Source organism: Hypanus sabinus, chromosome 17 (assembly GCF_030144855.1).
Source record: "Hypanus sabinus isolate sHypSab1 chromosome 17, sHypSab1.hap1, whole genome shotgun sequence".
In the NCBI taxonomy this organism is placed as follows: Eukaryota; Metazoa; Chordata; class Chondrichthyes; order Myliobatiformes; family Dasyatidae; genus Hypanus; species Hypanus sabinus.
Window position 1 is genome coordinate 14,053,624 of NC_082722.1, and position 23,689 is coordinate 14,077,312.

Below are 23,689 nucleotides of genomic sequence, written 5' to 3' on the forward strand. Positions count from 1 at the left end.
GGGATGTGGAAGAGAGGGTTGGTGGCTAGAGATGTTGATCAGCCTTACTGCTTGGGGGAAGTACCAGTTTTTGAGTCTGGAGGTCCTGTTCTAGATGCTACGTGGCCTCCACCCTGATGTTATTGGACTTGTTCAGTATGTACGGAACAAGATGCTACTAGTGATTCACAGTGACATATTGCAGGCTATGTACAATACTTCTCACTTGTATCTCATTTGTATTACTCTCACAGCAGTCTGTGGCATGTAATTTCCCGTTAAGCAGCATGCTTTTAAATCAGCTTAATGAACCACATTCTTCTGAAGGATTCGACAGACTTAATCTCGAGCAAGCAGATACAGCACCTTCAAGCAGACAAAGGTTCATTGCCATGTCTGGAAGGCGAGGCACGAGGGTGGGGTGGGGGGTCTCCAAGCCAGGCTGAAACAATGAGGGAATGAGGCTCTCTCTACCCAGCATCTTGTTAGTACATGTACTGGATGACAAAATTGAGGACCTGAGGGCAAGATTGCTGTATCAAAGGGAACTGAGAAATTCTTGTGTTCTGTTTTACTGAGATGTGGCTTACTCAGAGTACACCAAATATGGCAATCAGACCTGAAGACTTCTTGATACACAGGATGGACCAAATTGCTCTTTTGAGAAAGGTAAACGTGGAAGTGTGTGTTTCATTAAACCCTCTGTGATGCTCCGATGTGGTGGTTCTGTTGTCCTCTTGTTTCCCCAGACTTGAACACCTAATGATCAAATAGTTACTGTTCTACTTGCCAAGAGAGTTCTCCTCCATGATCCTGGCTGCAGTTTACCTACCATCATCAGTCGACTCTAATCTAGCGCTTGAGATTCTGCATAATGCTGTCACCAAGCAAGGAACAATCCATCCCAACACATTTCAAATCATAGTCAAGGATTTCATTCAGGCTTGTTTGAAGAAATCCCTGTCCAATTCACACCTGCATATAACCTGTAGCACCAGAGGTCCCAACACACCTGACCACTGTTCTATTAAGACAAGGAATGCCTACCATTTCAAGCATTTGGGAAATCTGATCACGGCTTTCCTTCTCCTACCTGCATTCAGGCAGAGGCTAAAGAGTGAGGATCCAGAGATTAGGACAACAAGGAGGTGGTTACAGGAGGAGAGGAGCGGCTACAGGATTGATTCAAGTCGGTGAAGTGGGCTGTGTTCAAGGACTCATCTGTGGACCTCAATGAATACACCACAGTTGTCACTGACTTTATAAAAACAGTCATAGATAAGTGTGTCCCCACAAAATCATTCAGAGTCCTCCCCAACCAGAAGCTATGGATGAACTATGAGATCCGCAGTCTGCTGAGGGCATTCAAGTCTGGCAACCTGGAAAGTTACAAGAAGTCCAGGTATGATCTCCAGAAAGCCACCTCCTGGATGAAGTGACAATTCCAGACCAAACTTGAATCAATGAAGGATGCAGCAGCTGCGGCAGGGCTTGAATACTATCACCTCATACAAAGTGTAATCAAGCAACAGGTGACAACAGGAACACGAGGAAATCTGCTGATAAGCCGTGGTACCTCTTTCAAGTGATGTGGCAAAGACGCCAAATATAACCATACACAAAATGCTGGTGGAACGCAGCAGGCCAGGCAGCATCAATAGGAAGAAGCAGTGTCAACGTTTCGGGCCGAGTCCCTTCATCAGGACTAATGGAAAGAAAATAAATAAAAGAGATGGGGAGCAGCGACAGTGCTTCAATTACACTGAAGCCTAAGAAGAGTTTTGTAATCTGCCTCAGTGACTATCATCCAGTAGCACTTATATCCACAGTAATGAAACGCTTTGAGAGGTTGGTGTTGAAACGTATCAACTCCTGTCTAAGAAACAACTTGGATTTGCTCAGATTTGCCTACTATCAGAATAGGTCTAGAGCCGAAGTCATTTCATTAGTTCTTCACTCAAGCCTGGAACATCTGGGCAGCAATGATGCACACATTAGGATGCTCTTAATGAACTGCAGCCTGGCATTTAATACAATCATACTCTCAAAACTAATTCATAAGCTTCAAGACATATGTCACTAAGTAGTTAAATGACAATAAACTTTACTTGACATAGGTCTCAATACTTCCTTGTGCAATTGCATCCTCAATTTCCTTACTCACAGACTCCAGTTGGATAGGCAACAATATCAACTCTACATTCTACATCAGCATAGGAGCATCACAAGACTGTGTGCTTAGCCCCTGCTCTACTTGCTTTACACTTATGACTGCGTGACTAAGTACTGCTCCAACACTATTTTTAAGTTTGCTGATGATTTCACTATCGTAGCCCAAATCAAAGGAGGAAACTGGAAGTCTATGAGCCAGTCCTTATTGGGAGATCAGAGGAGGAGAGGGTCAACAACTTTAAATTCCTTGGTGTTATCATTTCAGAGAATCTGGCCTGGGTTTAGCACATAAGTGCAATTACAAAGAAAGCACGGCAGCGCCTCTACTTCCTTAGGAGCTTGCAAAGATTTAGCATGACACCCGTAACTTTGACTAACTTCTGTAGATGTGTGGTGGAGACTATATTGACTGGCTGCATCACAGCCTGGTATGGAAACATTAATGCCCTTGAAAGGAAAATCCTACAGAAAGCTCGATCCACCACATATAAAGGCCTCCCCACCACTGAGCGCATCTACTTTGAGCAGTGTCACAGGAAAGTAGTATCCATCGTCAAGGACCCACCCCCACTGGCACCACTCAGGTCATGCTTTCTTCTCACCGCTGCCATCTGGAAGAAGATACAAGAGCCCCAGGACTCATACCACCAAATTCAGGAACAATTATTAACCCTCAACCATCAGGCTCCTGAACCAGAGAGATTAACGTCACTCGACTTCACTTGCCCCATCACTGAACTGTTCCCACAACCTATGGACTCCTCATCTCATTTTTTTGTTATTGCTTGTAATCCACTAGTTAAGATTTCTACTGCTATTCTGTAGGTATTTAATTTCAGCAGTTGTCATGAAAAGCAGTGCATTCTGCCGGTAGAATGTTTTGGTTTCAGCTAAGAAGTCTTGCTGTTCAACTTAGGAATGTGAGTTAGCCAATCAACATTGTGGGGAAGAGTTCTCTGAAGGACAGTAGTCTGATTCAGGGGCTTTTGGTGGGAGCTGCAGAGCAGGACAGAAGGGAAGATGCTGCAGAACGCCATTGGAAGGAGAATCCCTGTTGCACAAAGTGCTTTGTGCAGATGAATGGCTCCAAGGAGGTAGGGCCATTTCTCCTGGGAGAGAGCCAGTTTGCTTGAGTTGGACTTTGAGGGAAGTTCAGAATGTGGTTTATAAAAACCCTTCCTCAGCATCCAGAAATATAGCTGCTCAGACAACTATAGGTAGGAACATGGTTAATCATGGGAGATGGAGTTCCTACAAGTTCCTATTTCAGTTCACCCCTAGGATTTTCCAACAGATCTCGTCCATCCTATATTCCCTCTCCTGTAACCCCAATTCCTGTAGTATACTCTGCCGAACCATCACTGAAGCACACATGGCAAAGGTACCAAAAGCAGCCAATTCAGCTTGGACTCTATTCCTGTGGTACTTGGTGTCACAAAGACCGTGGCTAACTGAACAGTGACAGTGCAGCCATTTAAAAATTGCAGCCGTTCTGAATGGGGCATCACCAGTTCTCTGCAAATGCCCCACATCATTTATCAATCACATGTACAAAAGCCGAATGGGATGGGTCCAAGACAAGTGCTGCATCAATATTGATGTCATTTAAGCAGGTACTTTGTGCATAACAGACAACATGGTGACCTAAATGTTTGTATGCTGTGCAAAGTGTGGTTTACTTATCTGGTGCAATTTGTGCACAAGAGCAAGGGGCTTCACCCACATTGGACAAAAAGATGTCCTGCTACATGTTGGAACTTTCATATTACAATATTCTTCAGAGATCCTTGGAGTTTAACAACTCATGCATGTAGGCACTAAATGCACTTCCAATAATTCGCTCTGATTAATACTAATGAAACTGAAGTTCAGAAATAATGTTCGAAGCAGATATACCAAATTATTGTGCCATTAGTGCTCAAACCAGATATGCCTATTCTACATCACTCACTTACAGTCAGTCATAGAGCTACATATTCAGTGAACACTTTATTAGGTGCACATGTATACCTGCTCCACAATGCAAGTATCTAATCAACCAATCATATGGCAGCAACTCAATGCTTAAAAGCATTCAGACAAGAGGTTCAGTTATTGTTCAGACCAAACATCAGAATGGGGAAGAAATGTGATCTCAGTGACTTTGACCGTATTGATTGTTGGTGCAAGATGGGTGGCTTGAATCTCAGAAACTGCTGATCTCCTGGGATGTTCATGCACAACTCAGTCTCTAGGGTTTACAGAGAGTGATGTGAAACATAAAAATCAGTGAGTGGCAGTTCTGTGGGCTCAAATGCCTTGTTAATGAAAGAGGTAGCTAATAAAGTGGCCACTGAGTGTAGAGCATAGAAATACGTACTCCCTTCAGCCCAATTTGTCTATGCTGACCACGATAACCATCTGAGCTCATCCCAATTGCCTGCATTTGGTCCATATCCCTCGAATGCTTTCCAACCCAGCTAACTGTCCAAATGTCTTTTAAATACTGAAATTGCATCACCTAACCTGGCATGTTGTTTTATATACCCCCTCCACCCTCTGCGTGAAAGACTGGCCCCTCAGGCTTCCTTTAAACCATTCTCCTCTCACCTTAAGTTTATGAATTCCAGCTTTCAACTTTACCCTGGGGGAAAAAAAAATCTGAACATCTGCCTTATGTATACCATCCATAATTTTATAACTCTCTAGAACAGGGGTTCCCAACCTGGGGTCCATGACCCCCTGGTTAATGATAGGGGTCCATTAAAAAGTTGGGAACCCCTGTTCTTGAAGACGAACTCTTGGCCTCCCTTGCTCCAGTCCCAGCCCATCCAGTCTCTCCTTATAACTCATATATTAGAGTTATGGGATGTTTATAGAAATATTAGGTGCTTAACAACATGCATGGCGACTCACCCAAAATGCTGAACTACACTTGGCAACATGGCAGCAAGCTGGTCCATGGTTGGAAATTGGTACCTGAAGGAACAACAGAGCACTGAAAACAGTTGGTGAGCTCAGCCCCTCTTTATGTCAGACAGCAAAGAAGCTATCTCTGGAAACAATAATACAAACACTGACATATCACAAAAATTACAAATACTGGGTCACAAAAACATGATGAAATTGAGTTTGAAGGAGTAGAAATTTAGCTGAAATTCAACGCCAGTGAGCACAAAATTCCTGGCTGACCTTCAGTGTAGTACTGTGAGACTAGTAGAGGAGCAGCTTATGGATGAAATGCCAAACTGATAACTTATCTGACTTCCAAAGTATATGAAACGACTCATCATCCTATTTTGAAGAGCAGAAGGTGAACTATGTCTATTATTCTGGTCAATATTCATCCTTCAACACCACTCAAACAGATGAATTAACCATTGTTGCGTCTACGATGGTTGTGACTTAATGTGCAAGGACGTGTTTGAGAGTTCTTGAATGGGGCAGGGAAGACGTTCATCAATGGTGGTACATCCTTTGGTAATTCCAGTTTTTGATGGCACTTTGATAAGAATAAGATTCACGGCCCAAGGCTGAGTCAGAAGTCTGGAAGTTGAGCTCCATTGACCAGAGCATTGGGTCTCCAAATCTGTGCAAATCTTTTGGGGTAATTAAAGGCCCAATATCTGCATGCCGAGTTCGAATCAGAGTCTTTCGGAAGCTGAAGGCTGAAGGAGACAGCTTGTCTTGGAGGCAGAGTGCATGTGTGCGGGTGGGAGGGAGGAGGGGGGCTTGCTTTGGCTGTTGTTGTTTTCTGCTTTGCTTTGCTCTGTTCTGTATTGTTCTGCCAAGCATCGTGGGCATGGTTTTTAGTGCTGGAATATGCAAAGACACTTGCAGGCTGCTCCCGCATACCCTCATATGTGTTGGTTGTTAACGTAAACAATACATTGTACTGTAATGTGAATTCACTGTACATGAATTTAAATCTTGAACTTAAATATAACCATATAACAATTACAGCACGGAAACAGGCCATCTCGGCCCTTTTAGTCCGTGCCAAATGCTTACTCTCACCTAGTCCAGCTGACTATGTTAATTTTAATCTTGAATCTTGAAGATTGGAAAAATAGTTTAAACAATCACCAGGCTGCAGGCCAAAGTTATGAACTGCCATGAGTACAACCTCTTTCCCCATGCATTTGGCAGCAATATTTTTCCTAATGAATAAAGAATGATAAAAACTCCAGTAAATTGACCTTTTGTGTGTCAAAATATGTTTGTATAAGGAACAGAATTCCAAACATTTTCAGATAGGAAAGGGAAACCAGCATAAAACAATGCAGTGACACAGTAGCAGTTAGCATAATGATATTACAGTGCCAGTGCAGGTTCAATTCCACTGCTGTCTGTAAGGAGTTTATACACTCTCCCTGTGATCATGTGGGTTTTCTCCAGGTGCTCCGGTTTCTTCCCAAATTCCAAAGACGTACGGGTTAGTAGATTAATTGTTCACATAAGTGTAATTGTGCAGTGTAGGCTCCTTGGGCTGGAAGGGCCAGTTACTGTGCTGTATCTTTAAAAACAAAGTAGTAAATAAATAATGCCTTAACTGGCGTGAACAAATATTGTCATCCTTCTTTGCAATGGAGTAAAAAATCTTGAACTACATCTGACATCACTGTGGGAATCTATAAGCTGCAAACAACCAGAGAAGCAGCAACAACCTCTTGTTCAGGGACAATAAAGCATGGGAAACACACCAATTAATTAACGCATAAAGCAGGATGCTGGGGAGTGGGTTACTGATATCAATCAAATGACCGATATCAATCAATGGGCACAAACGATTTCCATACACATTCATTTATAATGGAAGCCACTGGTTAGAATTAATCCAAAAGTTTGAATGATATGGAGAAAATACTAGGACCTTTCAGTTGATGGCAAATGTCCGTGGGACTCACCCTGCAGGGAATTGTGAGGCACTTGTCTGCTGGCCAGGGGCATCCACGTGGCACACAACAAAGTGTTTGGTGATTTCCTGCATGTCCTCAAAGTTGAAGAACGTGTTGAAGCACAGCTTATCTAGGAAAAGAAAGGAAGATGGGTGCTCCATTAGACCCAGCAGGAGCTTTACCATTGGCAGCTCCACTCTGAAGTGTGGGAGCAGCAACAGGCCTGTTGGTGGTTCAGCGTACCAAGATAACACTGAACCACGAGTTTCCAGAAAACAGTGCAACCAGAAACTTGTTCTCCTTGCTGTACAACAGCAGCGCTCATAGTATCACACTATCAGGGTGGAGGAACATAAATTCATCCTTCCCTTTTACACTTAATCCCTTTTGATCAGTTGGCAGGTGTGTGTCTTACTCCAGCACTCCAGGTCCTTGCCCTGTAAATCGTGCTTCCCAAGAGGTTCACCCCTGTGGGCTCAGACCTACCCCTTCCTAGCCCCACTGTCACTGTCCTTCCTTCATGTCCCCCTCTTTGTACTAGCCATTCAGCAGATAGAGGTGCAGCAGCAGGCACAGTTGTGAAGTGATTGCCGATGCTTTCAAACAAAGGGGTACTATGATAAATGTATTTCAACGCCTCCACTGGAAAAGTGATCCAAAGGTGCAGACATGAGACTGGTCTCCTGCACCCATGACATTAATCTGTTAAGATTCAACCTTACCTTTATACAGCTCTCACTTGAGATTCTTCCTTTGAAATTACTATACTCATCATTACTCCCTTTTAAAATCACTCTCTGTACATACTAAGTACCAATTATCTTCATTTCCTCTCCAAATCTCACAAACTTATTTTTGCCTCCCTATCACATGTTTAGCTTGACTTCAGAACTGGTATTGTTCATGACATTGCACAAAAGCAGTTTCCCCAAAATGATTCCATGGGTGAGAAATTACAGTTAAACTGAAAATAAAAGACCCTTGGAATAAAGGTCAAATTAGATAAAGCCGGAGAAAGTATGAAGGATTGATTAGACTGGGTTGAAGGAGAGAAGTTGTCTGCATTTGTAGACGGACATCAGGACAGAAGCAAGGATTTAACATTTTGAACAAAAGTTACAAAGGTAATGTGAGGGAAATTTTTGTTATTTGGCCCTTTTGAATTGGAATTTGCTGCCTGTATGGTTAGTGGGGGCAGTATCAATCATTCCCTCGAAAGGAGACTTAGGCAAATGAACTTGCAGGGCTTTGGGGAAAGAGTAGGTTAAAGGGACTAACAGAACTGGTCTGGTAGCATTTATTATTGGCCAAATAAACCCTTCAGCACATACATCGGTTCTGTGGCTTGATGAATCAGAAGCAACCAACATCAAATTCAAAGTCAAAGTGCACCAGGTGAAGTATTGGGGCATTTACCCTTTTAAGATTCCATGAAGCCTTCAACAAAACAGGTTACAACATCCTCTTTCTTTTGGCTCTAATGTGAGGGTGACTGGAAGATCTACCTGCCCATGAGCACATCTGCTGTCTTCTTTCAATCATCTATCATCAGTCTCTACTTTTCCATATCACCCTTTTGAAACATCACCTGACTTAATGACATATGGCAATACTCAGTACTACTTAAATATCTTTTGCAATCCCTTAAATACCCCATGTTACTCTCTTTTAATTCTGTCTTTCACGGGATGCAACTCTGTCATGGGCGGTCCCAAACCCAGGTGATGGTGGAGGGATGGGCATGGGGCTAGCAACCCATAAGACCGTAAGACATTGGAGCAGAATTAGGCCATTCGGGAATCAAATCTGCTCCACCGTTTGATCATAACTGATCCATTTTCCTCTCAACCCCATTCTCCAGCCTTCTATTAACCCTTCATGCCGTGACTCATCAAGAATCTATCAACCTTGGACTTAAATACACTTAATGACCTGGCTTCCACAGACACCTGTAGGAAGGAATTACACAGATTCACTAGCACCTTGCTAAAGAAATTCCTCAACTCCATTCAAAATTGATGTCCCTGTATTTTGAGGTGGTGCCCTCTGGTCCTGGACTTCCCTACTATGGAAACATCTTCTCCACAACCACTCTATCAAGGACTTTCAACATTCAAAAGGCTTCAGTGAAATATCTCCTCATTCTTCTAAATTCCAGCAAGACAGCCCCAGAGCCATGAAAGGCGCTTCATACGATAAGCCTTACAATCCCTGAAAAATTTTTGTGAATCTCCTTTGAACTCTCTCCAATGTCAGCACATCCTTTCTTAGATAAGGGGGTCAAAACTGATCTCAATACTCCAGGTGACTCCTTACCAGTGCCTTATAAAGCCTCAGTATTACGTCCTTGTTTTTGTATTCTAGTCCTTTCAAACTGAATACTAACATTGCATTTGCCTTCCTCACCACTGATCCAGGTCTCCTTGCACCTCAGATTTTTAAACTTTCTCCTCGTTTAGAAAGCAGTCTACGCTTTTCTTCCTTCTACCAAAGTGCACCGCCATACACTCCCTGACACTGATCTATCTGCCACTTCTTTGCCCATTCTCCCAATTTGTCAAAGTCCTTCGGTAGCTTCTCTAGTTCCTCAAAACTCTCTGCTCTTCCACTTATTTTCATATCATTTACAAACTTGGGCACAAAGCCATCAATTCTGTCATCCAAATCATTGACATACAATGTAAAAAGAAGAGGTTCCAATATTGACCCCTATGGAACACCACTAGTCACCCGCAGCCAATCAGAAAAGACTATATTTATTCTCACTTTTTGCCTCCTGACAAGCAGCCAAATCTCTGTTCACACTGGTATCTTTTTTGGCTCCTATCTTGCTATACAGTCTTGTTTGTGGCTTTCAAAAGGACTCTTGAAAATCCAAGTGCACAATATCACCGATACTTGTTTGTCTATCCTGTTCGTTATTTCCTCATAGAATTCCAACAGATTTGTCAGGCAAGATTTCCATTAAGGCCTATTTTAAAACGTGTCTCCAAGTACCGCAAAACCTCATTCTTAACAATTGACTCAGACATTATCCCAACCACCGTCAGGTTAATTGGCTTATAATTTCTTTTCTTCTGTCTCCTCCCTTCATGAAGAGTGGAGTTGCATTTGTAATTTTTGTGTCTTCCAGAACCCCAATGCCTCCACAACCTCTTCAGCTACCCCTCGGGGGTTGTGCAGCTGGTCCAGGTGACTTATCTACCTTCAGACCTTTCAGCTTCACAATCACATTCTCCCCAATAATAGCAACTGCCCTCACTTCTGGTTCAACAATCTCACATGTCTGGCATGCCTCTCATGTGTTCCACAGTGAAAACTGATGCAAAGTACTTATTCAGTTCATACACTGTTTCCTTGTCCTCCATTACTACCTCTCCAGCATTAATTTCAGTGGTCTGATATCTACTCTCACCTCTCTTTTACTCTTTATATATCTGAAAAACTTTTAGTCTCCTCCTTGATATTATTGGCGAGCTTACCTTCACATTTCATCTCTTCATTCCTTACCGATTTTTTAGTTGCCTTCTGTTGGTTTTTAATGGCTTCCCAATCCTCTAACTTCCACTAATTTTTGCTCTATTATATAATACAGCAAATCCCAATGGCTTCCCAATCCTCTAACTTCCCACACTTTTGCTTTTATGTTGGCTTTAACCTCCATTGTCAGCCATGGCTGTGTCATTCTGGCTTCAAAATATTTCTTTGTCTTTGGAAGGTATCTATCCTGTGCCTTCTGAAATGCTCCCAGAAACTCCAGCCATTGCTGCTCTGTCAACATCCCTGCTAGTGTCCCTTTCCAATCATCTTTGACCAGCTCCTCACTCACGTCTCTGTAATTCCCTTTACTCCACTGTAATACTGATACATCTAACTATAACTTGTCTCTCACAAATTTCAGGGTGAATTCTATCATATTATGGTCACTGCCTCCTAAGGGTTATTTTTCCTTAAACTTCCTAATTAAATACAGTTCATTACACAACACCCATCCAGGATACTTGATCCCCTAATAGGCTCAACCAGAAGCTGCTCTAAAAAGCCATCTTGTAGGCATTCTACAAATTCTGTCTCTCGGGATCCAAAATAAGCACCAACCTGATCTTCCAAATCTATCTGCACATTGAAATCTTCCCTAACTATCATAACATTGCCCTGTAGAGATGCATTTTCTATCTCCCATTGTAATTTGTAGCCCACATCCTGGCTACTATTCAGGGGCCCCATTAGGGTCCTTTTACCCTTGCAGTTCGATAACTCCACCAATAACAATTCTACATTTTCCCATGACACATCTATATAAAGATTTGATTTTGTTTTTTTTAAATCAGCAGGGACACTCCACCCCCTCTGCCTTCTTGCCTGTCCTTTCAATACAATGTGTATCCTTGGATGTTAAGCTCCCAACTATAATCTTCTTTCAGGCAAGACTCAAAGATGGTCACAGCGACACTGTTGCCATCTTCTGCTGAGCCACAAGATCACCTACCCTATTTCATATATGGCAGGCATTCAAGTAATACACCTTTAGTCTGTAATTTGCCCTCCTTTCCAATTTGAACCCCCTGTTGCAATGCAACTGATTACACTGACCGCAACTTTGTCCTACCAACTGCCTGTCCTTCCACGCAGTCTCACTACACACTGCTTGTATACCAACTGTCCCATCCTCAGCCCTATCACTCAGCTTCCCATCCTTTCCCAATTCAGTTCAAACCCTCCCCAAGTTCTAGCAAGCCAGCACACAAGGATATTGCACCCCTCGGGTTCAGGTGTAATCTGTCCCTATTGTACAGGTTATACCTTCTCCAGTGAAACAGAAATCTGAAACCCTGCACCCTCCACTAACTTCTCAGCCACACATTCATCTGTCAAAATAGCCTATTCATACCCTCACTGGCACAAGGCACAGGCAGCAATCCAGGGATTACGACCTAGGAAGTCCTGCTTTTCGGCTTTCTTATAGCTCCCTAAATTCGCTCCTCAGGACCTCCTCCCTTTTCCTACGTTTGTCACTGGTACCAATATGTGCTAAGCCATCAGAATCCACAGAGCCAGAGTCAGTGCCCTGGAGCCACACTCACGACACTTTCTACTACACAACACACACCCTGGAGACACACTCACTACCCTTTCTACTACACAACACCGACCCTGGAGCCACCCTCACTACCCTTTCTACTACACAACACACACCCTGGAGACACACTCACTACACTTTCTACTACACAACACAGATCCTGGAGCCACACTCACTACCCTTTCTACTACACAACACAGACCCTGGAGCCACCCTCACTACCCTTTCTACTACACAACACACACCCTGGAGACACACTCACTACCCTTTCTACTACACAACACCGACCCTGGAGCCACCCTCACTACCCTTTCTACTACACAACACACACCCTGGAGACACACTCACTACACTTTCTACTACACAACACAGATCCTGGAGCCACACTCACTACCCTTTCTACTACACAACACAGACCTTGGAGCCAACCTCACTACCCTTTCTACTACACAACACAGACCCAGGAGCCACCCTCACTACGCTTTCTACTACACAACACAGACCCAGGAGCCACCCTCACTACCCTTTCCACTACACAACACAGAACCAGGAGCCACCCTCACTACGCTTTCTACTACACAACACAGACCATGGAGCCACCCTCACTACACTTTCCACTACACAACACAGACCCTGGAGCCACCCGCACTACCCTTTCTACTACACAACACAGACCTTGGAGCCACGCTCAGTACCCTTTGTACCACACAACACAAACCCTGGAGTCACCCTCACTACCCTTTCTACTACACAACACAGACCTTGGAGCCACCCTCACTACCCTTGTTAATACACAACACAGACCCTGGAGCAACCCTCACTACCCTTTCTACTACACAACACCGACCCTGCAGCCACACTCACCTTCACTTCCTACTACACAACACAGACCCTGGAGCCACCCTCAGCTGCACGTGTAACAACACAACACAGACCCTGCAGCCACTCTGACTACCCTTTCTACTACACAACACAGACACTAGAGTCACCCTCACTACCCTCTCTACAACACAACACAGAAATTGGAGCGACCCACCTGCACATGTTACTACACAACACAGACCCTGGAACCACCCGCACTACCCTTGTTACTACACAACACCGACCCTGGAGCCACCCGCACTACCCTTGTTACTACACAACACCGACCCTGGAGCCACCCTCACTACCCTTGTCACAACACAACACAGACCCTGGAGCCATCCACACTACCCTTTCTACTACACAACACAGACCCTGGAGACACACTCACTACCCTTTCTACTACACAACACAGACCCTGGAGCCATCCTCAAGACCATTTCTAGTACACAATACAGACCCTGCAGCCATCGTCACTACACTTTCTACTACACAACACAGAAATTGGAGCGACCCTCACCTGCACATGTTACTACACAACACAGACCCTGGAGCCATCCTCACTACCCTTTCTATTACAAAACACAGACCCTGGAGACACACTCACTATCCTTTCTACCACACAACACAGACCCTGGAGCCATCCTCACTACCCTTTCTATTACAAAACACAGACCCTGGAGACACACTCACTACCCTTTCAACTACACAACACAGACCCTGGAGCCATCCTCAAGACCATTTCTAGTACACAATACAGACCCTGCAGCCATCCTCACTACCCTTTCTATTACACAACACAGACACTAGAGTCACCCTCACTACCCTCTCTACAACACAACACAGAAATTGGAGCGACCCTCACCTGCACATGTTACTACACAACACAGACCCTGGAGCCACCCTCACTACCCTTGTCACAACACAACACAGACCCTGGAGCCATCCACACTACCCTTTCTACTACACAACACAGACCCTGGAGACACACTCACTACCCTTTCTACTACACAATACAGACCCTGCAGCCATCCTCACTACCCTTTCTACTACACAACACCGAACCTGGAGCCACCCTCACCTGCACGTGTTACTATACAACACAGACCCAGCAGACACACTCAATACCCTTTCTACTGCACAACACCGACCCTGGAGCCACCTTTACCATCCTTTCTACTACACAACACAGAACCTGGAGCAACCCTCACCTGCACTTGCTACTAAACAAACCAACCCTGGAGCCATCCTCAGTACCCTTGCTATGACAGAACTTGTTAAAACACAACACAGACCTTGGAGCCACCTTAACCACTCTTTCTACTAAACAACACAGTCCCTGGAGAAACACTCACTACCCTTGTCGCAACAGAACACAGACCCTGGAGCCAACCTCACTACCCTTTCTACTACACAACACAGGCCCTGGAGACACACTCACTACCCTTTCTACCTCACAACACAGACCCTGGAGCCACCCTCACATGCACTTGCTACTACACAACACAGACCCTGGAGTCACCCTTACCTGCACTTGCTATAACCCAAACCTACCCTGGAGCCATCCTCAGTAGCCTTGCTACGACACAACACAGACCATGGAGCAACCCTCACCTGCACTTGCTACTACACAACACAGACCCTGGAGCCACCCTCACTACCCTTTCTGCTACACAACACCGACCCTGTAGCCACCCACACCCGCATTTGCTACGACACAACACAGACCATGGAGCCACCCTCACCTGCACTTGCAACTACACAACACAGACCCTGAGGCACCTTCACCTGCACGTGTAACTACACAACACAGACATTGGAGCCTCCCTCACCTGCTCTTGTAACTACAAAAAACAGACGCTGCAGCCACCCTCATTACCCTTTCTACTACACAACACCGACCCTGGAGCCACCCTCACCTGCATGTGTTACTATACAACACAGACCCTGGAGCCACTCTCACTACCCTTTCTACTGCACAACACAGACCCCGGAGCCACCCTTACCTGCACGGGTAACTACACAACACAGACCCTGGAGCCACTCTCACTACCCTTTCTACTGCACAACACAGACCCCGGAGCCACCCTTACCTGCACGGGTAACTACACAACACAGACCCTGGAGCCACCCTCACCTGCTCTTGTAATTACACAACACAGACCCTGGAGCCACCCTTACCTGCACGTGTAACTACACAACACAGACCCTGGAGACACACTCACTACCCTTTCTACCTCACAACACAGACCCTGGAGTCAACCTTACCTGTACTTGCTACAACCCAAACCTACCCTTGAGCCATCCTCAGCAGCCTTGCTACGACACAACACAGACCCTGCAGCCCCCTCACTACACTTTCTACTACACAACACCGACCCTGCAGTCACCCTCACGTGCACTACACAACAGAGACCCTGACGCACCTTCACCTCTACGTGTAACTACACAACACAGACATTGGAGCCACCCTCACTACACTTTCTACTACACAACACCGACCCTGCAGCCACCCTCAAGTGCACTACACAACAGAGACCCTGACGCACCTTCACCTCTACGTGTAACTACACAACACCGACCCTGGAGCCACACTCACTACACTTGCTACTACACAACACAGACCCTGGAGCCACCCTCACCTGCACTTGAAACTACACAACACCGACCCTGGAGCCACCCTCACTGCCCTTTCTAATACACAACGCCGCCCCTGGAGCCACCCTCACCTGCACTTGCTACTACACAACACAGACCCTGGAGCCACCCTCACCTGCTCTTGAAACTACACAACACCGACCCTGGAGCCACCCTCACCTGAACTTGCTACGACACAACACAGACTTTAGAGCCACCCTCACCACCCATTCTACTACATAATACAGACACTGCAGCCTCCCTCACTACCCTTTGTACTACACAACACAGACACTAGAGCCACCCTCACTACCCTCTCTACAACACAACACTGAAATTGGAGCCACCCTCACCTGCTCTTGAAACTACACAACACCGACCCTGGAGCCACCCTCACTGCCCTTTTTACTATACAACACCGACCCTGGAGCCACCCTCACCTGCTCTTGAAACTACACAACGCCGCCCCTGGAGCCAACCTCACCTGAACTTGCTACGACACAACACAGACTTTGGAGCCACCCTCACTACCCATTCTACTACATAATACAGACACTGCAGCCTCCCTCACTACCCTTTGTACTACACAACACTGAAATTGGAGCGACCCTCACCTGCACATGTTACTAAACAACACAGACCCTGGAACCACCCGCACTACCCTTGTCACAACACAACATAAACGCAGCAGCCATCCACACTAACCTTTCTACTACACAACACAGGCCCTGGAGTCACCCTTACCTGCACTCGCTACAACCCAAACCCAACCTGGAGCCATCCTCAGTAGCCTTGCTACGACACTACACAGACAATGGAGGCACCCTCACCGGCACTTGCTACTACACAACACAGACCCTGCAGCCCCCTCACTACCCTTTCTACTACACAACACCGACCCTGCAGCCACCCTCAAGTGCACTACACAACAGAGACCCTGAGGCACCTTCACCTGTACGTGTAACTACACAACACAGACATTGGAGCCACCCTCACTACCCTTTCTACTATACAACACCGACCCTGGAGCCACCCTCACCTGCTCTTGTAACTACACAACACAGACATTGGAGCCACCCTCACTACCCTTTCTACTACACAACACAGACCCTGGAGACACACTCACTACCCTTTCTACTACACAACACAGACCCTGGAGCCATCCACACTACCCTTTCTACAACACAACACAGACCCTGGAGACACACTCACTACCCTTTCTACTACACAACACAGACCCTGGAGCCATCCTCACTACCCGTTCTATTACACAACACAGACTCTGGAGACACACTCACTACACTTACTACTACACAACAACGCCACTGGAGCCAACCTCACCTGCACTTGCTACTACACAACACAGATATTGGAGCCACCCTCATGACCCTTTCTATAACACAACACAGATCCCGGAGTCACCCTATCCTGCACATGTTACTATACAACACAGACCCTGGAGCCACACTCACTACCCTTTCTACTGCACAACACCGACCCTGGAGCCACCTTTACCATCCTTTCTACTACACAACACAGAACCTGGAGACACCCTCACCTGCACTTGCTACTAAACAAACCAACCCTGGAGCCATCCTCAGTACCCTTGCTATGACACAACTTGTTACTACACAACACAGACCTTGGAGCCACCTTTACCACCCTTTCTACTAAACAACACAGACCATGGAGACACAGTCACTACCCTTCTCACAACACAACATAGACCCTGGAACCATCCTCACTACCCTTTCTACTACACAACAAAGGCCCTGGAGACACACACACTACCCTTTCTACTACACAACAAAGGCCCTGGAGACACACACACTACCCTTTCTACTACACAACAAAGGCCCTGGAGACACACACACTACCCTTTCTACTACACAACACAGACCCTGGAGACACACTCATTACCCTTTCTACTACACAACACAGACCCTGGAGCTATCCTCACTACCCCTTCTACGACACAACACAGACCCTGGAGCCACACTCACTACCCTTTCTACTATAGAACACGGACCCTGGAGCCACCCTCACCTGGACTTGCTACTACACAACACAGACCCTGCAGCCCACTCACTACCCTTTCTACTACACAACACCGACCCTGGCGTCACCCTCACCTGCCTTTGCTACTACACAACACCGACCCTGCAGGCACCCTCACGTGCACTTGCTACTACACAACAGAGACCCTGAAGCACCTTCATCTACATAACACAGACATTGGAGCCACCTTCACTACTCTTTCTACTACACAGTACAGACACTGGAGTCACCCTCACCTGCTCTTATAACTACACAACACCGACCCTGCAGCCTCCCTCACCTGAACGTATAACTATACAACACAGATATAGGAGCCACCCTCACTACCCTTTCTACCTCACAACACAGACACTGGAGTCACCCTTACCTGCACTTGCTACAACCCAAACCTACCCTGGAGCCATCCTCAGTAGCCTTGCTACGACACAACACAGACCCTGCAGCCCCCTCACTACCTTTTCTACAACACAACACCGACCCTGCAGCCACCCTCAAGTGCAATACACAACAGAGACCCTGAGGCACCTTCACCTGTACGTGTAACTACACAACACAGACATTGGAGCCACCCTCACTACCCTTTCTACTACACAGCACAGACACTGGAGTCACCCTCACTGCCCTTTCTAATACACAACGCCGCCCCTGGAGCCAACCTCACCTGAACTTGCTACGACACAACACAGACTTTAGAGCCACCCTCACTACCCATTCTACTACATAATACAGACACTGGAACCTCCCTCACTACCCTTTGTACTACACAACACAGACACTAGAGCCACCCTCACTACCCTCTCTACAACACAACACAGAAATTGGAGTGACCCTCACCTGCACATGTTACTAAACAACACAGACCCTGGAACCACCCGCACTACCCGTGTTACTACACAACACAGACCCTGGAGACGCACTCACTACCCTTTCTACTACACAACACAGACCCTGGAGCCACACTCACTACCCTTTCAACTATAGAACACGGACCTGGAGCCACCCTCACCTGGACTTGCTACTACGCAACACAGACCCTGCAGCCCACTCACTACCCTTTCTACTACACAACACCGACCCTGCAGCCACCCTCACTACCCTTTCTACGACACAACACAGACCCTGGAGCCACACTCACTACCCTTTCTACTATAGAACACGGACCCTGGCGTCACCCTCACGTGCACTTGCTACTACACAACAGAGACTCTGAAGCACCTTCATCTACATAACACAGACATTGGAGCCACCCTCACTACCCTTTCTACTACACAGTACAGACACTGGAGTCACCCTCACCTGCTCTTATAACTACACAACACCGACCCTGCAGCCTCCCTCACCTGAACGTATAACTACACAACACAGATATAGGAGCCACCCTCACTACCCTTTCTACTACACAACACCGACCCTGGAGCCACCCTCACTGCCCTTTCTACTACACAACAACGCCCCTGGAGCCAACCTCACCTGAACTTGCTACGACACAACACAGACTTTAGAGCTTCCCTCACTACCCATTCTACTACATAATACAGACACTAGAGCCACCCTCACTACCCTCTCTACAACACAACACTGAAATTGGAGCGACCCTCACCTGCACATGTTACTACACAACACAGACCCTGGAACCACCCGCACTACCCTTGTTACTACACAACACCGACCCTGGAGCCACCCTCACTACCCTTGTCACAGCACAACACAGACCCTGCAGCCATCCACACTACCCTTTCAACTACACAACACAGGCCCTGGAGAGACACTCACTACCCTTTCTACTACACAACACAGAGGCTGGAGCCACCCTCACCTGCACGTGTTACTATACAACACAGACCCAGGAGACACACTCATTACCCTTTCTACTGCACAACACCGACCCTGGAGCCACCTTTACCATCCTTTCTAGTACACAACACAGAACCTGGAGCAACCCTCACCTGCACTTCCTACTAAACAAACCAAACCTGGAGTCATCCTCAGTACCCTTGCTATGACACAACTTGTTAATACACAACACAGACCTTGGAGCCACCTTTACCACTCTTTCTACTAAACAACGCAGACCCTGGAGAAACACTCACTACCCTTGTCGCAACAGAACACAGACCCTGGAGCCAACCTCACTACCCTTTCTACTACACAACACAGACACTAGAGTCACCCTCAATACCCTCTCTAAAACACAACACAGAAATTGGAGCGACGCTCACCTGCACATGTTACTACACAACACAGACCCTGGAGCTATCCACACTACCCTTTCTACTACACAACACAGGCCCTGGAAACACACTCACTACACTTTCTACTACACAACACAGGCCCTGGAGACACACTCACTACCCTTTCTACTACACAACACAGACCCTGGAGCCACCCGCACTACCCTTGTTACTACACAACACCAACCCTGGAGCCACCCTCACTACCCTTGTCACAGCACAACACAGACCCTGGAGCCACCCTCACTACCCTTTCTACTAGAGGGCACCGACACTTGAGTCACCCTTACCTGCACTTGCTACAACCCAAACCAACCTTGCAGCCATCCTCACTACCCTTTCTACCTCACAACACAGACCCTGGAGCCACCCTCACCTGCACTTGCTACTACACAACACAGACGCTGCAGCAAACCTCACTACCCTTTCTACCTCACAACACAGACCCTGGAGCCACCCTCACCTGCACTTGCTACAACCCAAACCTACCCTGGAGCCATCCTCAGTAGCCTTGCTACGACTCAACACAGACCCTGCAGCCCCCTCACTACCTTTTCTACAACACAACACCGACCCTGCAGCCACCCTCAAGTGCAATACACAACAGAGACCCTGAGGCACCTTCACCTGTACGTGTAACTACACAACACAGACATTGGAGCCACCCTCACTACCCTTTCTACTATACAACACCGACCCTGGAGCCACCCTCACCTGCTCTTGTAACTACACAACACAGATATAGGAGCCACCCTCACTACCCTTTCTAATACACAACGCCGCCCCTGGAGCCACCCTCACTGCCTTTCTACTACACAACGCCGCCCCTGGAGCCAACCTCACCTGAAGTTGCTACGACACAACACAGACTTTAGAGCCACCCTCACTACCCAATCTACTACATAATACAGACACTGGAACCTCCCTCACTACCCTTTGTACTACACAACACAGACACTAGAGCCACCCTCACTACCCTCTCTACAACACAACACTGAAATTGGAGCGACCCTCACCTGCACATGTTACTACACAACACAGACCCTGGAACCACCCGCACTACCCTTGTTACTACACAACACCGACCCTGGAGCCATCCACACTACCCTTTCTACAACACAACACAGACTCTGGAGACACACTCACTACACTTACTACTACACAACAACGCCACTGGAGCCAACCTCACCTGCACTTGCTACTACACAACACAGATATTGGAGCCACCCTCACCTGCACTTGCTACTAAACAAACCAACCCTGGAGCCATCCTCAGTACCCTTGCTATGACACAACTTGTTACTACACAACACAGACCTTGGAGCCACCTTTACCACCCTTTCTACTAAACAACACAGACCATGGAGACACAGTCACTACCCTTCTCACAACACAACATAGACCCTGGAAACATCCTCACTACCCTTTCTACTACACAACAAAGGCCCTGGAGACACACACACTACCCTTTCTACTACACAACAAAGGCCCTGGAGACACACACACTACCCTTTCTACTACACAACACAGACCCTGGAGACACACTCATTACCCTTTCTACTACACAACACAGACCCTGGAGCTATCCTCACTACCCCTTCTACGACACAACACAGACCCTGGAGCCACACTCACTACCCTTTCTACTATAGAACACGGACCCTGGAGCCACCCTCACCTGGACTTGCTACTACACAACACAGACCCTGCAGCCCACTCACTACCCTTTCTACTACACAACACCGACCCTGGCGTCACCCTCACCTGCCTTTGCTACTACACAACACCGACCCTGCAGGCACCCTCACGTGCACTTGCTACTACACAACAGAGACCCTGAAGCACCTTCATCTACATAACACAGACATTGGAGCCACCTTCACTACTCTTTCTACTACACAGTACAGACACTGGAGTCACCCTCACCTGCTCTTATAACTACACAACACCGACCCTGCAGCCTCCCTCACCTGAACGTATAACTATACAACACAGATATAGGAGCCACCCTCACTACCCTTTCTACCTCACAACACAGACACTGGAGTCACCCTTACCTGCACTTGCTACAACCCAAACCTACCCTGGAGCCATCCTCAGTAGCCTTGCTACGACACAACACAGACCCTGCAGCCCCCTCACTACCTTTTCTACAACACAACACCGACCCTGCAGCCACCCTCAAGTGCAATACACAACAGAGACCCTGAGGCACCTTCACCTGTACGTGTAACTACACAACACAGACATTGGAGCCACCCTCACTACCCTTTGTACTACACAACGCCGCCCCTGGAGCCAACCTCACCTGAACTTGCTACGACACAACACAGACGTTAGAGCTTCCCTCACTACCCAATCTACTACATAATACAGACACTGGAACCTCCCTCACTACCCTTTGTACTACACAACACAGACACTAGAGCCACCCTCACTACCCTCTCTACAACACAACACAGAAATTGGAGTGACCCTCACCTGCACATGTTACTAAACAACACAGACCCTGGAACCACCCGCACTACCCGTGTTACTACACAACACCGACCCTGGAGCCACCCTCACTACCCTTGTCACAACACAACACAGACCCTGGAGACGCACTCACTACCCTTTCTACTACACAACACAGACCCTGGAGCCACACTCACTACCCTTTCAACTATAGAACACGGACCCTGGAGCCACCCTCACCTGAACGTATAACTACACAACACAGATATAGGAGCCACCCTCACTACCCTTTCTACTACACAACACCGACCCTGCAGCCTCCCTCACCTGAACGTATAACTACACAACACAGATATAGGAGCCACCCTCACTACCCTTTCTACTACACAACAACGCCCCTGGAGCCAACCTCACCTGAACTTGCTACGACACAACACAGACTTTAGAGCCACCCTCACTACCCAATCTACTACATAATACAGACACTAGAGCCACCCTCACTACCCTCTCTACAACACAACACTGAAATTGGAGCGACCCTCACCTGCACATGTTACTACACAACACAGACCCTGGAACCACCCGCACTACCCTTGTTACTACACAACACCGACCCTGGAGCCACCCTCACTACCCTTGTCACAGCACAACACAGACCCTGCAGCCATCCACACTACCCTTTCAACTACACAACACAGGCCCTGGAGAGACACTCACTACCCTTTCTACTACACAACACAGAGGCTGGAGCCACCCTCACCTGCACGTGTTACTATACAACACAGACCCAGGAGACACACTCAATACCCTTTCTACTGCACAACACCGACCCTGGAGCCACCTTTACCATCCTTTCTAGTACACAACACAGAACCTGGAGCAACCCTCACCTGCACTTGCTACTAAACAAACCAAACCTGGAGTCATCCTCAGTACCCTTGCTATGACACAACTTGTTAATACACAACACAGACCTTGGAGCCACCTTTACCACTCTTTCTACTAAACAACGCAGACCCTGGAGAAACACTCACTACCCTTGTCACAACACAATACAGACACTGGAGCCTCCCTCACTAACCTTTCTACTACACAACACAGACACTAGAGTCACCCTCAATACCCTCTCTAAAACACAACACAGAAATTGGAGCGACGCTCACCTGCACATGTTACTACACAACACAGACCCTGGAGCCATCCACACTACCCTTTCTATTACACAACACAGGCCCTGGAGACACACTCACTACACGTTCTACTACACAACACAGGCCCTGGAGACACACTCACTACCCTTTCTACTACACAACACAGACCCTGGAGCCACACTCACT

At 47.0% G+C, this 23,689-nt stretch overlaps 1 protein-coding gene across 6 annotated transcripts in view; it reads right to left on the minus strand.

Moving 5' to 3' along the window:
* ndrg4 (NDRG family member 4) overlaps window positions 1-23,689 on the minus strand; it is a 224,321-nt gene that overhangs the window by 43,162 nt on the left and 157,470 nt on the right. For all 6 annotated transcript variants that reach the window (XM_059992564.1, XM_059992563.1, XM_059992560.1 and 3 more), the window contains exons 5-6: window positions 7,038-7,158; window positions 5,047-5,109 (exon numbers count right to left, since the gene is read on the minus strand). In XM_059992564.1, the coding sequence (XP_059848547.1) occupies window positions 5,047-5,109; window positions 7,038-7,158 (184 nt within the window). The remainder of the gene's footprint in view (window positions 1-5,046; window positions 5,110-7,037; window positions 7,159-23,689) is intronic.